This window comes from Thamnophis sirtalis, unplaced genomic scaffold (genome assembly GCF_051295495.1).
Source record: "Thamnophis sirtalis isolate CommonGarterSnake01/CBP01778 unplaced genomic scaffold, rThaSir2_p1.2 scaffold_1, whole genome shotgun sequence".
Taxonomy (NCBI): domain Eukaryota; kingdom Metazoa; phylum Chordata; class Lepidosauria; order Squamata; family Natricidae; genus Thamnophis; species Thamnophis sirtalis.
In genome coordinates, this window is record NW_028261381.1 from 128874262 (window position 1) to 128888263 (window position 14002).

A 14002-nucleotide genomic window follows, 5' to 3' on the forward strand; every position below is an offset into this window, starting at 1 on the left:
TAAAAGCCGTAAAATGGGGCAAAACTCAAATGCTTGAGAATATGTTGCTGAGTGAGAAATTAACACATTTCTCATTTAGCAACATAAATTATGGACTCAATTGTGGTCGTATGTTGTGGACTCCCTGTATCTCACTCACAGGCTGCCTTTCAAGAGGCTTCCTACGCTATCCTGCATCCTTCCTTTGGTCGCAGCAGCTGCTATGGGGGAAGACTCGTCGGACTTTCAGCTTAGCGTCTTCTCTCCCCCCACCCCCAAACCCTCCGGCCCGCTCAGGTCGACCAGGTGCTGCCACCCGACTCAGCTGAGCAGCCCGAAAAGACTGGGAGAAATGGTTCCCGCGCGATGTCGGTTCAAGGGAGAGGAGTTTTTGCACCACGGAGAAGCCCCAACCAAACGGCACTTGATAGAGAGGGGTGTGTGTGAAATGGCAAGAGCGGCACCGCGTGTACTTCCCCGGCGTTTCCCACCCACCTTCCGCAGCTACTTTCGCCCCGCCCCTCCAGCGCCTCGCTCCATTCTACGGCGGCGGCCGCTCTCTCCCCCACGCCCCCTCCGTTTCTATGGCACTTCTATGGCGAGGAGAGGAGAGGAGGAGCGGAGAGGAGGAGGGACGGAAGGAAGCTCGGCCGGTGACGGAAGTCGGGAGGCGGCGCGGTGCCGGCGCTTCTAGTAGCTTCCAGAGAAGCGAGGAAGAGGACGGCAGCGCTCAGCTTGGACGGGAGCGGACGCGGCGGTGGCGGGAGCTGCTTCTTCGGGGCGCCGATGGCCAAGTGGGGAGAAGGGGACCCGCGCTGGATCGTGGAACAGCGCGCCGATGCAACCAACGTCAATAACTGGCACTGGTGGGTGAGAGAGAGGGGGAGAGGAGGACGCTGCGGGGCAGCCCGAAAGGGGCGGCTGCTTTCAGTCTCGGGGGCTGCTGCTGCAGCTGCCGCCGTCGCCGCCGCCTTGAGCTCCCCACGTTCCTTCGCCTGGGCTTCCTCTCTGTCTCTCTGCCTGGCGTTTTTCTCCGCAGGAACCTTGGCCGAGATCCGCGGGGACGTCTTCCCAAGGACGGGCGCGATTTGCATGGGCTTGACAGTTCACAAAAAAAAGAAGCGAGAAATCGGGGCGGAGGGAAGGCAGGAAGGAGGGAAACCCCACATGGCCGGGGTATCTTTAGTTCTTTTGCTGCCGTGAATTACAGCATTTCTCTTCTCCAAAACCAGAAATAAGCTGAGCCCCAAAGGTGCTTTTTTTTCCCAGGAGACCAACTGGACTTTTCTTGCTCTTTTTCTTTCTTTGAAGACGTTTCGCTTCTTATTCAAGAAGCTTCTTCAGCTCTGACTGGATGGTGGGGTTAAGTGCCTCAAAGGCTCCCTAAAAAGGATGCAAATGAGCAGCTGTCTGCAAGGAATATAAATCCTTCCATTCCCCACCATCCAGTCAGAGCTGAAGAAGCTTCCAGGATGCTTCCAAAACATCTTCAAAGAATAAAAAAGCAAGAAAAGTCCAGTTGGCCTCCAGAAAAAAAGCAACTTTAGGGACAGCCATGACCTGGATGCCTGAGAATCTCCATAGACAGAAATAGGCTAGTTTCTCAGAAGTGTGCAAAGTTCTTTTAATATCATTTACCTGCAGAAGCTGGTAGGTTTTTCCTGACATAGAAGTCCTGTTTTCAGATAACACCGGGTCTTATTTTCTTTTGACACCCCCACAAAAAATAAGCCCTTACCCTTATTTTCGGGGAGGTCTCATTATTTTTGAGGTGCAAGAGACAGCGAGTGTGGTCACCTCATGGCTGCTGCTGTGTTGCAATATTTTCGGGGAGGGCTTATTTTAGTCCATGCGCTCAAAATCTCAATTGGGCTTATTATCCAGGGAGTCTTATTTTCGGGGAAACAGGGTAACAAGCTGCTATATCAATCAAGAGCTGGACTAGCTGTGTGCATGTATAGTATATGTCTGTGTTGGCAACTGTATTGGGCATACAGATACAAGTGTTCATTTGGTCCGTTTTTCCTGTCTCGGGGACTCACCTACAGCATGAAAGATCAGCAATGCCAAAGATAAGTTGTGGCAGAAATTTTAATAGTTTTAGGTTCTGCAGATGTATGCAGCATGCCTTGTCTGGGTTTTATTTTCATGTCATACTGTATTTTGTTATGCCTGACCTTTCAAAATCATTTAGGCTATTACAGGTAGTCCTTGATTTCCAACCGTTTGTAGAGTAACCGCTCAAAATTACAACAGTACTGAAAAAAGTGACAAGACCAATTTTCACACTTATGACTGTTACAGCATCCCCATGATCATGTGATCCACTTTTGTGACGTTTGGAAAAGGAAAATCAGTGGGGAAGCTAGATTCACTCAACAACCGTGTTACTAATTTAACAAGTACAGTGATTCACTTAACTAGTGTGGCAAGAAAGGTTGTAAAATGGGCAAAACTCAAAGAATGTTTCGCTTAGCAACAGAAATTTGGGCTCAATTGAGTTCATAAGTCAAGGACAACCTGTATTTTGACAGACTTGCTTACTAGCCAGAAAGGTGGTATTAAATGGATGGAGAGAAACCATCCTCTCTATAGTTTATGAATTTAATTGTTATTTAGGGAAGCAGTTTGAGAACAAGGAAAACATATTTGACACATTAATATGAAATTAATTACAAAATGTAGAAAATGAAGAATTCTGCTTATGGTAAAAGCAAAAGACCAGTTCATTAGGGGATAGACATTGTATTTTATCATAAACATCTACCTTAAGAGGTTTATGGATTTTTCTGTAAGAAAAGAATTTCCTTCCTAGATTATATTCATCTAGTACAATATTCTGTGACCAGAAATTGCTGGATTATACAAATCAAATTAATTTTATTGCAGATTAATCCATTGTTGATTGGACAATCTCCATAACTACGCAGCACCTCTTTGTACAATTATAGTCTATGTGCCAGGTTCCAGTAACAAAGAGAACAACTGTTATCATCATACTGTGTAAGTTTTGTCAAGAGCCACTTTTGGAGACAGAATATTGAATTATACGAATCTTGGATTAATTTTGATCCGGTTTAGGAAGGATATTCTTTTATTGCTGAAAACAAAAATGCTTGCAAATTCTATACATGTAGAACAGTTATTCACAATCAGTTAGCCTTGCACATGGATTTTCATGTCAGAAGTTCAGATTTTGATCTTTTCTTACAAGAGGTAGGCGCACCAAACAAAACCTGACTGATCTTGGAAAAAGCTAGGCCATATTTATACCTGAAAGATAGACCATAAGGAAATATCATATGTATAGACTAAACCCTAGAAAAAGTCATTGGCAAACTCCTCATTGTTGCCAAGGTAACAACATTGGAGGTGTCCATGAGTCAATAAGAGTTAAGCTCAATCAAAGTGAGACTTTGTGCTTACCTGCTGACATCATTGTAATCAAAATAACGACTATGCAAATTTGGCCCATTTAGCTCTTCTTACTTAGTGGGAAAGGCTAAATCATGAAAAAGTTTACCTATAATAACATGCAAACCAAGAGTTCTGGCTTTTTCCCATCTTAGCAAGCAAGAGCCAAAAGCTATCATATTCCTTGTCTTTCAGTTCCTTCTTGTTTGGAGAAGTTTAGTTTAGTTTAGTTTTATTGGTCTTGTATGCCGCCCACTCCCGAAGGACTCCGGGCGGCTTACAATAACAAAGGAGGGGGGTAAATAGACAAATAGACAAACAACAATTTAAAATTGAGAGACCGCCTGCTGCCAATTACCTCCCACAGACCCATTAGATCTCACAGGGTTGGCCTCCTCCGGGTGCCATCTACCAGCCAATGCCACCTGGCTATTACCCGGGGGAGGGCCTTCTCTGTGGCAGCTCCGGCCCTCTGGAATGAACTCCCCGCAGGGATTCGGACCCTCACCTCTCTCCAGGCCTTCCGAAAAGCCGTCAAAACCTGGCTTTGCCGGCAGGCCTGGGGGTGATGAGTTCCCTCCCCTCTCGACATGTATGGCTGTGCGACTGTTGTCTACTTTTATTATTTGTATTTTGTCTTTTATGTTCCCCTTTTTTTCCCCCTTGAATTGTTCGCTGCCCTGAGTCCTCCCGGAGAAGGGCGGCATACAAATAATAAAATACAATACAAATACAATACAAAATACACAACATTCATAGTTGGAGATGGAATTGGTTTCCAGGTTCACAACATGCAATAAACAAACTGCAGAAGAGGTTTCTGCAGTTTATTTAATGTTCCTACTAATAGAACAGAGCCACATCTTTGAGCATAATGTACTATGAGACAGAATTTTTGGAAAATTCTTACTGTGACTTGCAACACTTCCAACATGTAGTGAAAAATGAATTTTGAATAATTTGGCAGATTCATTTATTGGCAAAAAACAAAATGAGCAATATTTTTTAAGGGTTGACGTGCATTAGATTACTTGGGTAAAAATGCTTTTTGTAATGTAAAGCGATTATTATGTTAAACTATTTAGAGACAGCAATAGTTAACAAAACAAGATAGGTTCCATGCAAGCATGGCTATAGATGCTGCTTGCTTCTTGCCCTGGGGATCTTCAGTCCTGTTGCTTAGCACATTAAATGCAGACTATAGTCCATCTTTGGATAACTAGAAACATGAGCACTATTAGTATATACTGTATTTTTTGGAGTATAAGACACACCTTTTTCCCTCAAAAAAGAGGCTGAAAATCTGGGTGCGTCATATACACTGAATACAGCATTTTTTGCCTCCTGAAACCCCGCCCCCTTCACTAAAATGGCCGTGCATAGCCTTTAGGAAGCTTTCAGATATCATCTGGGGGCTGGGGAGGCCAGAAATGAGCAAAAAACGGTCCGTTTTTTGCTCAATTTTACCTAGCCCTCAGCAGCACTCTATAAGCTTCCTAAAGGCTATCCGTATCCTTTTAGATATATATATAAAACGAGCCAGTTTTTGCAAAAAAATTAGCGCTGTTTTGGGGAGGTTTGCAGAGTACAAAAACTTTTTTTTAAAAATTTGCCTCTTCAAAAACCTTGGTGCGTCTTACACTCCAAAAAATACGGTAATGAGGGAATTGTAGTTATTAGTCTGTGGGATACCACAAAAGAAGAAAGAGTGAGACAATTTTATTAAATAAGGTTATAGCACAGGAAATAGTAAGGGGTCCTGTATCTTTTGAACCCAATTGCCAATTCAGTCCCAAGGAAAATGTGTAGAACCATTAAGGTTGTTGGCTGTTTTTTCTATTTTTCCTGCCCCAACATTAAGTTGAGGAAGAAAGCTAATGTAAGTGAACCAATAGCAAAATTTGCAGACGTGAACAAATTACAAACTCTTGGTACAATTCAGTGCACAATACTCAACACCGCATGTTTAAGCAAATCCTATTTGAAGGATTTTATTATATATGAGCATAAATGCAAAGTGTGTGCTATTGCACTTTTTCTTTTTTCCCCCCTCTTAGGACTGAAAGAGATGCATCTAACTGGTCATCAGAGAAGTTGAAAACACTTTTTCTGGCTGTTAGAGTAGAGAATGCAGAGGGGACTTGTGAAGTGACAGAAGTAAGCAAATTAGATGGGGAAGCCTCTATCAACAATCGCAAAGGAAAACTGATTTTCTTCTATGAATGGAATATTAAATTGTCTTGGAAAGGTGAGTTACTATTTTATTTTAATACAAGACAAATGTTGAATAGTAGATGATATCTACTAGTTCTCTGAACTGTTTTCAAAGAAATACAAATGGGATTGAAGCATTTATATTTCAATGTCTAGAATGCCAAAACTTGTCAAAATTTGTTGGGAAAATGACATTGAATCAAGGTTTTAATTTAAAACATTTCTGTTTTATAGGTACCTCAAAAACAGGTGTAATATATAAAGGTCATGTGGAGATTCCCAATCTTTCAGATGAAAACGATATAGATGACATTGAGGTAAACTTGATAGTTCTCAGAGCTATTTCATTGGAAAAGGAATTGCGGATCTCATTACTGTTGTTTTTGAAGGAATGTGGTTCCCCTTTATTTCTCTGCTTGATATTCTCTCCCCCTCTTTCCCTCCCTCCTCCCTTCATTCTCCTCATCCCTTCCTCCATCTCCCCCCTCTCTCTGTCATAAAAGAAGTGTGCTTAAAATACGAAATATAGTATTTTCTACGCTCAGCATTCTGGAAGTTTTATCAGACTGTTTTGGATTGGCCCATAATTCATCAGAAATAAAACTTGTAATGTTTAGCTTTGTTGTAGGTTTCATCTAAAACAACATCTGGAGGGATTCCAGACTAGTTGTACAGGGCAGGGTAGGTAGGCTAAGCTATGTATCGCCTTCTTTGTCCCCTCAGCAACTCCCAGAATAGTTTATCCCTGTTTCGGCCCAGACCTCCTAAAGGAGCAATCATTTGCACAGGATGGTTCATGTATGAAATATTTTACACAACTTTATTGCTTCTGATATACAAAGGCATAAACTATTTTGATATTTTCTGATTTTACGAAGCAATATAATGCGACATATATGGTAAAAGCAGATATGTTCTGTTGAGACAATATATCTTTTTTTCTGCTAATCTTAGATCAGTGTTAGTCTTGCAAAAGATGAACCAGATACAAACCTGCTACACTTGATGAAGCAAGAAGGTGCAAAGCAGATCAGCAACGCTATGGAAACTTACATCAGCACTCTTAAAACAGGTACAGATGGACCCAGAAGGGACAAAAGGGGCTTTATGCTGAACTGTTAGTTTTTAAAAGAAAAAGAAGAATGGATATAGGAACATGGTTTTTATATGAAATCGTTAGAGAAATTGAGGTTATATTCATAGAGAATCTCTTATAGCCGAGATGGCGAACCTATAGCACGCATGCCACAGGTGGCACGTGGAGCCATTTGTCAGGGCACGCGAGGCATTTCCCTATCAGCTGGCCACTGCGCATGCACGCGCTGGCTAGCTGAGTTCAGCCTTTTTTAAAGCCATTTTTTGCCCTCCCCAGGCTCCAGAGGCTTTATAGCCTGATGGTTCCTGAATGCTTGGAGGGCTAAAATCGGCCCTATGAGCAACCTGGAAGTCCGTTCCCGAACTTCCAGTTTGCCTGTAGGGTCGTTTTTTACTCTCCGGAGGCTTCAGGGAAGCTCCTGAAGCCTCTGGGGAGCTTGGGGGAGCCTATTTTCGCCCTCTCCAGGCTCCTATAAAGCCTCTGGAGCCTGGGGAAGGCAAAAAAAGCATGTAAAAATTGGGGGGGGGGAGTGCCTGTCATGCACGCATGCATGCTGGGGGGTCGTGCATTGCATTATGGGTGCGGCACGCCCGCGCACGACCCCTCTGCGCTCCCCCCTCCGCTTATGGCACGCGAGCCAAAAAAGGTTCGCCATTGCTGCCTTATAGCTTTTAGAAACTGAAAAAATAAATAACTGAAATTGTGATCTCTGAATACAAAAGGTTGCCTATCCCAATTATACACAGTGTAATAGGCACAATGACTCTACAGATGTTCCTAAATTGGCTTTCTGGAGATTAGGTTTGTGTGTATTTCTTTTTAAGTTCTTGTATAGTTTGGCGGTTCGAATCCCTAGTGCCATGTAACGGAGTGAGCTCCCAGCTTCTGCCAACCTAGCAGTTCAAAAGCACGTACAAATGCAAATAGAAAAATAGGGACCACCTTTGGTGGGAAAGTAACAGCGTTCTGTGCGCCTTCAGCGTTTAGTCATGCTGGCCACATGACCACGGAGACGTCTTCGGACAGCGCTGGCTCTTCAGCTTTGAAATGGAGATGAGCACCACCCCCTAGAGTCGGGAACGACTAGCACATATGTGCGTGGGGAACCTTTACCTTTTATAGTAGTTTTCTGAACACTTGTTCTTAATATTTTTCAGAATTTACCCAAGGCATGATTCTGCCTACAGTAAATGGTGAACAATCAGAGTCACAGAATCATCCTGTGCATAAAGCAGATAAGCATAAGGTAAGCTTTAGAGTACCCCGTTTGTCATCATAGGTGTTTAGAAAGTCTAAGCAAAATTGTTTTAAAGGGTTCTTTTCTTAGTGCTTTTTCTTAAATGGCACCCAAAAGATAGAGAATATTTTTACATTACATATTAAATAGTGTTTAATAAAGTTATCCTGAGCTTTATAGATTGCATTCTCTCTCTCTCTCTCTCTCCCTCCCTCCCTCCCTCCCCCCCCCTCTCTCTCTCTCTCTCTCACACACAGACAGTATATTCTGTGACTTGAATTATTCAAATTATGTAGCCAATGCAAAAGGTGGGCTGCTTTGTACGCTATCATATATAGCTTGCTATCAGGGTGTGGTGGGTTTCAGCCAAAAGCAAGGTTAGTTGCAAGTAATGCAGCAATTATTTTTATCTGGAGGAGCTTTGGGATGGCTGTAGCTCAGAAGCAACTAAGGGGTGTTTTAATTATGTGATGTGTGATACTGTTTTAGATTAATGAACAAGTTGCTGGCAACAGTTCTGCATCTAAATCAGTTGGAGTTAAGATTCCTACCTGCAAGATAAAGTTGAAGGATATTTTCCTGACATCCCCAGAGGATCTCTACAGAGTATTCATTACCCAAGAGGTAGGTTAATTCTGAACTTTCTGCAGATGTTTTGTGCCATTTCTTGCTCAATATATAGGCTTTTTAGTATGGTTTGCCATCAATGGCCTTCTCCTTCTCGGATATCCTACTTAACTGTTACAGTCAGAGAGCAGTAATCAACTTGTTATAGCAGAAATGCCTTCAGAATATTCCAAGGAAAAGAGTTAGCATTATATTGTCTCAGAATTAAATGATCCTGATTTCAAGCATCCTTTCCCGGATTTGAAAATACCATGAGAAATGAGAGGAGCTACTATTTCTTCATCCATGAAACTGCTCTAATCTTTAAAAGAGTCAGTGAGAGGCAGTAGATGAATCTTTTACCTGGAAGCTAGAAAATCTAATAATAGATTGGATTTTATTTTCGTAGATGGTGCAAGCTTTTACTCACGCATCTGCTGTTGTGGAGGCTGATAAAGGAGGAAAATTCCAACTGTTAAATGGGAGCGTCACTGGCGAGTTCATTGAACTAGTAAGTTCACTAGTAGTAAAGGGTCCTTTGTATGTCATTTGGAAGATGGGCAGTGCCTTTTCTTTGGACAGTTATTTCCCTGCCCACATGATCTCACCAAGTGTGTAAATTGTATGAATGAAGGCTAGTGCACATATATTCAATTGATTAGGTAACGGTAAAGATTTCCTGTCCAGTTGTGTCTAACTCTAGGGCACGATGCTCATCTCTGTTTCTTGGCTTAGAGAGCCAGCCTTATCCAAAAACATTTTCCATGGTCATGTGGCCAAAATGGGATGCTGATACCCTCCCACTAAAGTGGTACCTATTAATCTACTTGCATTTGCATGCCTTCGAACTGCTAGATGGGCAGGAGCTGGGCCAAGTGACGGGAGGTCACACTTGCACGGAACCTGAATCTTGAATCCAGGCCTGTCAGCTCTCTAGCTGACAAGCTCAGTGCTTTTGATCGCTGAGCCATTGTGTCCCTTGTTAAATAATTAGCATATCATAATTGCAAATATTGCTTTTGACAGCCTACAAAAAGACTGCAAGATAAGCTGGAAACAAGGTGGAGAAAGTGGGAAGGAGAATTAACAATACTTTACAATCTCTGAGAAATTTAATACATTCATATTTGTGAGAGATAGGGAATTGAATTCAGTTCACTCTTTACTAAGAAAATGAGAGGTGAATTCAGAAATATAAGGAAAGCAAGTAATTTTGAGAAGAGATTAATGGGGCATATACTGCACAGAGTGGAGTAAAAAATAAAAATAGAAGGATGTAGCATGAAACCTTCTGGTCATAGCAAAAGAGAAGAAAAAAATCTTGTTACAGCAAAAAAGTGGCAAGAAGAGATTTAAAAGATGAAATAATATATTTATAAACAATTCTTCAATGCTAAAGAAATAGGACTTGAACCCATTGAAGGGCACACTTATCTTGGAATAGAAAGCAAAGAGAGAAGTGTTTTTCTTGGAAGGAAAAGGGTAAAGAGATTTCAAGTTGAGAAGAAGTGAAGAGAAGTACCTTTCTGGGCAGTGCTGGACCTTCATTTTGGTTGCTGCTGTATGGAGTTATACAAGAAGATGCAGGATCCCAGGTGAAAAAGGGAGCATTTGGAAAGGGACATTATGCTAAGTTGAAAGGAACAAGCCTGAGAAAAACTGAAGAAGTCAGGCTCCATTGAGAGAGTAAGAAAAGGAATACAGGCAAAAATAAAATGGGGAAAGGGAAGGTGGTAGAAGCTTCGCAAAGAAGTTAATTGCCAGTTCTGGCTTCTCCGATATTCTGATGCAGCCATCCTTCTGCTTAGTCTTTTCAGGGTTTTCTCAGGGTCAAACTATCTGCCCACCCTTAGAATCAAGTAGCTGTCACTTGCTTTAAAATTTTATTCCCTAATGCTACTATAGCCGAGAAGGGGATTCTCTGGAGCCACCCCAGCTCTTGGGGCTCTTTATAAGCCACCTAAACTTACCCACCTACCTCCTGCTGTGAACTTTATTATTGTTCTGACCGAGGCTTCCCAAGAGCACGAAGGAAACTCCTTGTCCTGACAAAAAACCCTTTTATTAATTTACTATGAATTCTGCTCATTCACATCCAGCAAAGTCTTTCAAGGGAGGATTTACAGTCATAGACCTTATCTGGCTTGGAAGCAAGCAGTCTTGGAGAATCAGGAACCAATTAAGCAAACTGTCTCCTGCAAACTCTACTCCCCTTTCGCTCCTCTTTTATTTCCTCTGGCAGGGGCCATTCATCATCTGGCCTTACTCCCAAGTCGACCCCCTGTTCTTTAGCTGTTCCCATCGTCTGGCAACTCTGCGCATGTGCACTCTGGGAACAGGCTTCAGCTGTTCGTCTTTCTCACTGATGTATGACTCTGAAGGCAGCTGATAACTGGCCTTACTGTCCGAATCTGCTGCCAGCTCCGCTGTTCGCTGGCAGGCTACAACAATTATAAAAGCAAAAGGCTTGTTGCAAACCATGGCTTGGCTTTATTTCTTGAGTAGAGCAGTGAGGCTCTGCAGACATTGGCAAATCAGGGAAGGAGGAAGAAGAAATTATGGAAGAAGGTAGCAATTAATGAGCAGCTTATTTTGAGCATATAAGCCATGTTTACATTGGAACCCAGCTGTGCCTTTGGGAAAATAAACCATGATAGTTTTAGTCTCTCGGGAATAGGGCGGCATACAAATTAAATAAACCTTAATAAATAAATAAACCTTAAATAAATCTCAGGCTTCAAAATCCTGAGAACATTTGGGAACATGAACAAAATGGGGAAAATGTGTTTGTTTTTCCATATCGGGTAAGGGAGAAGTCAGTCAGGTAAATTCAGTGGGTTGCAGCAAGATTTAGACGTCCTTGATTTCAGTAGAGACAAAGCATCATGTGCTTTTATTAAGCAGTGCAAAGCAAGAGGTTTTAACTCAAGTACAGCTTTACTTTGCTGAGCAATCTGAGAGAGATGTTTTTCCTTTTCTAAGGGAAATGCTCTTTTGCATTGTGTGTGCCCAGCAATTCAACACCTCAGAGATACTTTATAGCAGGACCAGATATTTGACTTTTACCTAGGTAACACAGGCTTTCTGACAAAGTCTCTCCCCTTTGGGATATCCACATGAATATTTTGTTGGTAAATAAATTCTCTTTCTTTTTTAGGTTTCTGCAAAGCAGATTGCTATGAAATGGAGATTTAAGTCCTGGCCAGAGGGTAAGTTATTTGGCCTCAAATATCAAAGCAAAAGATGTGTAAGTGGAGATGGTGGGATGCAGATAAAGTTATTCTGAATGCCGATAGGAAAAATAACCCTGCCAGCCTCAAGGGGCTTGGCTTAGATAAATGCCCTGTTCCATTTCTTAAGGAATTTTTCTGGAGATAGACTTCTACAAAAGTGTCACCAAATCAGTGTGTGGCTAGTTTTCATGTATTTCCCACTGATGCTACCTGACTGATTGTGGAATTTATTTGGCTCTCTTAGGACACTTTGCAACTATCATATTGACCTTCGTCGACAAGGGTGATGAAACAGAAGTCTTCCTAGAAGGGAAGGGCATCCCGGCCAGTGAAGAAGAGAGAACAAAAGAGGGCTGGCAACGTTATTATTTTGAGGGTATTAAACAGACGTTCGGCTATGGAGCCCGATTGTTTTAATGCTAGTGACTGCGGAGTCTCTGTCCAAAGATTCTGCCCTGTGAACTGATTCACTACTTGTCTGTTCTTTCTTATCCTCTGTATCACTATTGTGACAAGCAGGATGGCCCCAAAGGCCACTGAGCAGCACCAATTCCGACCCTTCCCTGCCTGTGCAGGTCTCCTATTTCATGGGTGTCAAAGGTGGATTCTCATAAATGTACATATACCTTGTATTGCTAAATAAACATAACTTAAAGAAGAGATACCAGCTCTCTTATCTGAGTAAAGAAATCAAAAGAGCTTTTAAGCAAAGGCCAGAAGAGTTCCGACTCTTCATGGATAGAGACGATCTTAATTCAAAAGATATCTGAAACTTTGGAGGATTTAACTAATGGGAACATAAGCGTTTAAGACACATCATTATGTAAGGACAACATTTTATTTTTACTTTTCAAAAATTGCTGCTCTACTACTAGCAGAGCAGTTAACGGCAAAAGTATTCTAAACTCTGTTGCTGAAATTTCATGCCTAGCAGTTGATCTGCTCTCATAGCCACATTATCTTTCAATTGGCCTATTCTCAGAGAGTGGACCTTTGTAATGGAAAACAGCACTCCCCCCCCCCCAAAAAAAAATTCCATGTAGCACTTTCAAAAATCAGTACTGTAGAATGAAAGTGTACAATGTACATAATAGCATTTTAAGTATGTTGGAATCCAGAACAAAGACTATATAAATCAGAAGAGAGAGCACATCTGCCTAAAACCAGCATTCAGTTTTAAAGTTTGGTACCTTAAATCATTAGCTTTGAGAATACAACTGTACTCTTAAGAAGAGATTTTCAGAAGCAAATTTCACTTTCTTTGTTCTGAATTTTTCATTAATTTTTAAATTAATTTTTCAACATTACAATGAGACTAATAAACAGATCATAGCACATTAATTACACCTATAGATCTGAAGTTCCTTCAGGAAAATTGAGTTGCTTGTAGGTCGAGCTAGTAGTAGTTGTACATACAGAATTTGTGTTTAAAAGTTGATTGCTTCCTTTATGTTTTTTGGGGGGTTTTTTGGTGAGAGATTAGAAAGGGAAACAGTAATGTTGCTATTTGGTCTTTTCTTGAACTGATAGATATATCCCAAGAAAATGCAAACTTGGCTTTTCTTTTAATCTAATTTGTTTACTTGGGAGGCATGTTTGATCCTAAATTTAAGAACTAATTTATACATGATTTTTATAATCTAACATAGCCAAACACTGATAAGGAAAGTATGCATCATTTAAAAGTAAGCTGTTGCTTTTGAATTTCCATGCAACATATCCTCTTACTCCAAAGTGCCTCATTATTTCTCTATTAATCTTTATGTTTTGATTTTGAAAATGATTGTTTGATTTTTATAAAGTGTTGGTCCTGATAGAAAACAGCAGTGGGCCTCAGTTTTAAATTTCCAGGCGACCACATGATGGCAGCAAGGCCTAATATACTAGAGCTTGAGTTTCTAATAACAGGCGTTATTGCTGTCAACTTCTTCAAACAGCTGCAGTGGGTCTAGTTTTGCTTATGTTCTTACATTTTGGAAGAACAAATCTGGTCTAAAAATGGAGAGTGTAGCGTTTTAGAAGTTCCAAATCACTATCTGGAAAATTATTTTGTAGCCATTAGGTAGTCACCTCATCTGCAATTCTGCTGCCAGTTGACAACACTTCCCAGATGTAAATCCAATGCATATGAATAATGTCACAGATGGCTTTGTGAGATATACATAATTATTGCAGTGGATTCATATGTTAAAGTCTTACTACTGAGACTGCAATGTCTAAACC

The 14002-nt window shown here is 41.3% G+C and overlaps 1 protein-coding gene across 1 annotated transcript; it reads left to right on the forward strand.

Annotated features, from left to right (window-relative positions):
* Nucleotides 1–650: 650 nt before the first annotated feature.
* Nucleotides 651–12439, forward strand: AHSA1 (activator of HSP90 ATPase activity 1). The gene is made up of 9 exons (XM_087724879.1): nt 651–845; nt 5451–5641; nt 5842–5924; nt 6562–6679; nt 7861–7949; nt 8430–8564; nt 8956–9057; nt 11704–11755; nt 12024–12439. The coding sequence occupies exons 1-9, from the start codon at nt 766–768 to the stop codon at nt 12194–12196; spliced, it is 1023 nt and encodes a 340-aa protein (XP_087581005.1). The 5' UTR covers nt 651–765; the 3' UTR covers nt 12197–12439.
* Nucleotides 12440–14002: the final 1563 nt, after the last annotated feature.

Bases quoted from the DNA above. Each gene is read 5' to 3' on its own strand.
- AHSA1 (XM_087724879.1), top strand. From the start codon at position 766: ATGGCCAAGTGGGGAGAAGGGGACCCGCGCTGGATCGTGGAACAGCGC. The intron at 5,642-5,841 runs GTGAGTTACTAT...TCTGTTTTATAG, and splicing joins TATTAAATTGTCTTGGAAAG to GTACCTCAAAAACAGGTGTA. The intron at 8,565-8,955 runs GTAGGTTAATTC...TTATTTTCGTAG, and splicing joins GAGTATTCATTACCCAAGAG to ATGGTGCAAGCTTTTACTCA.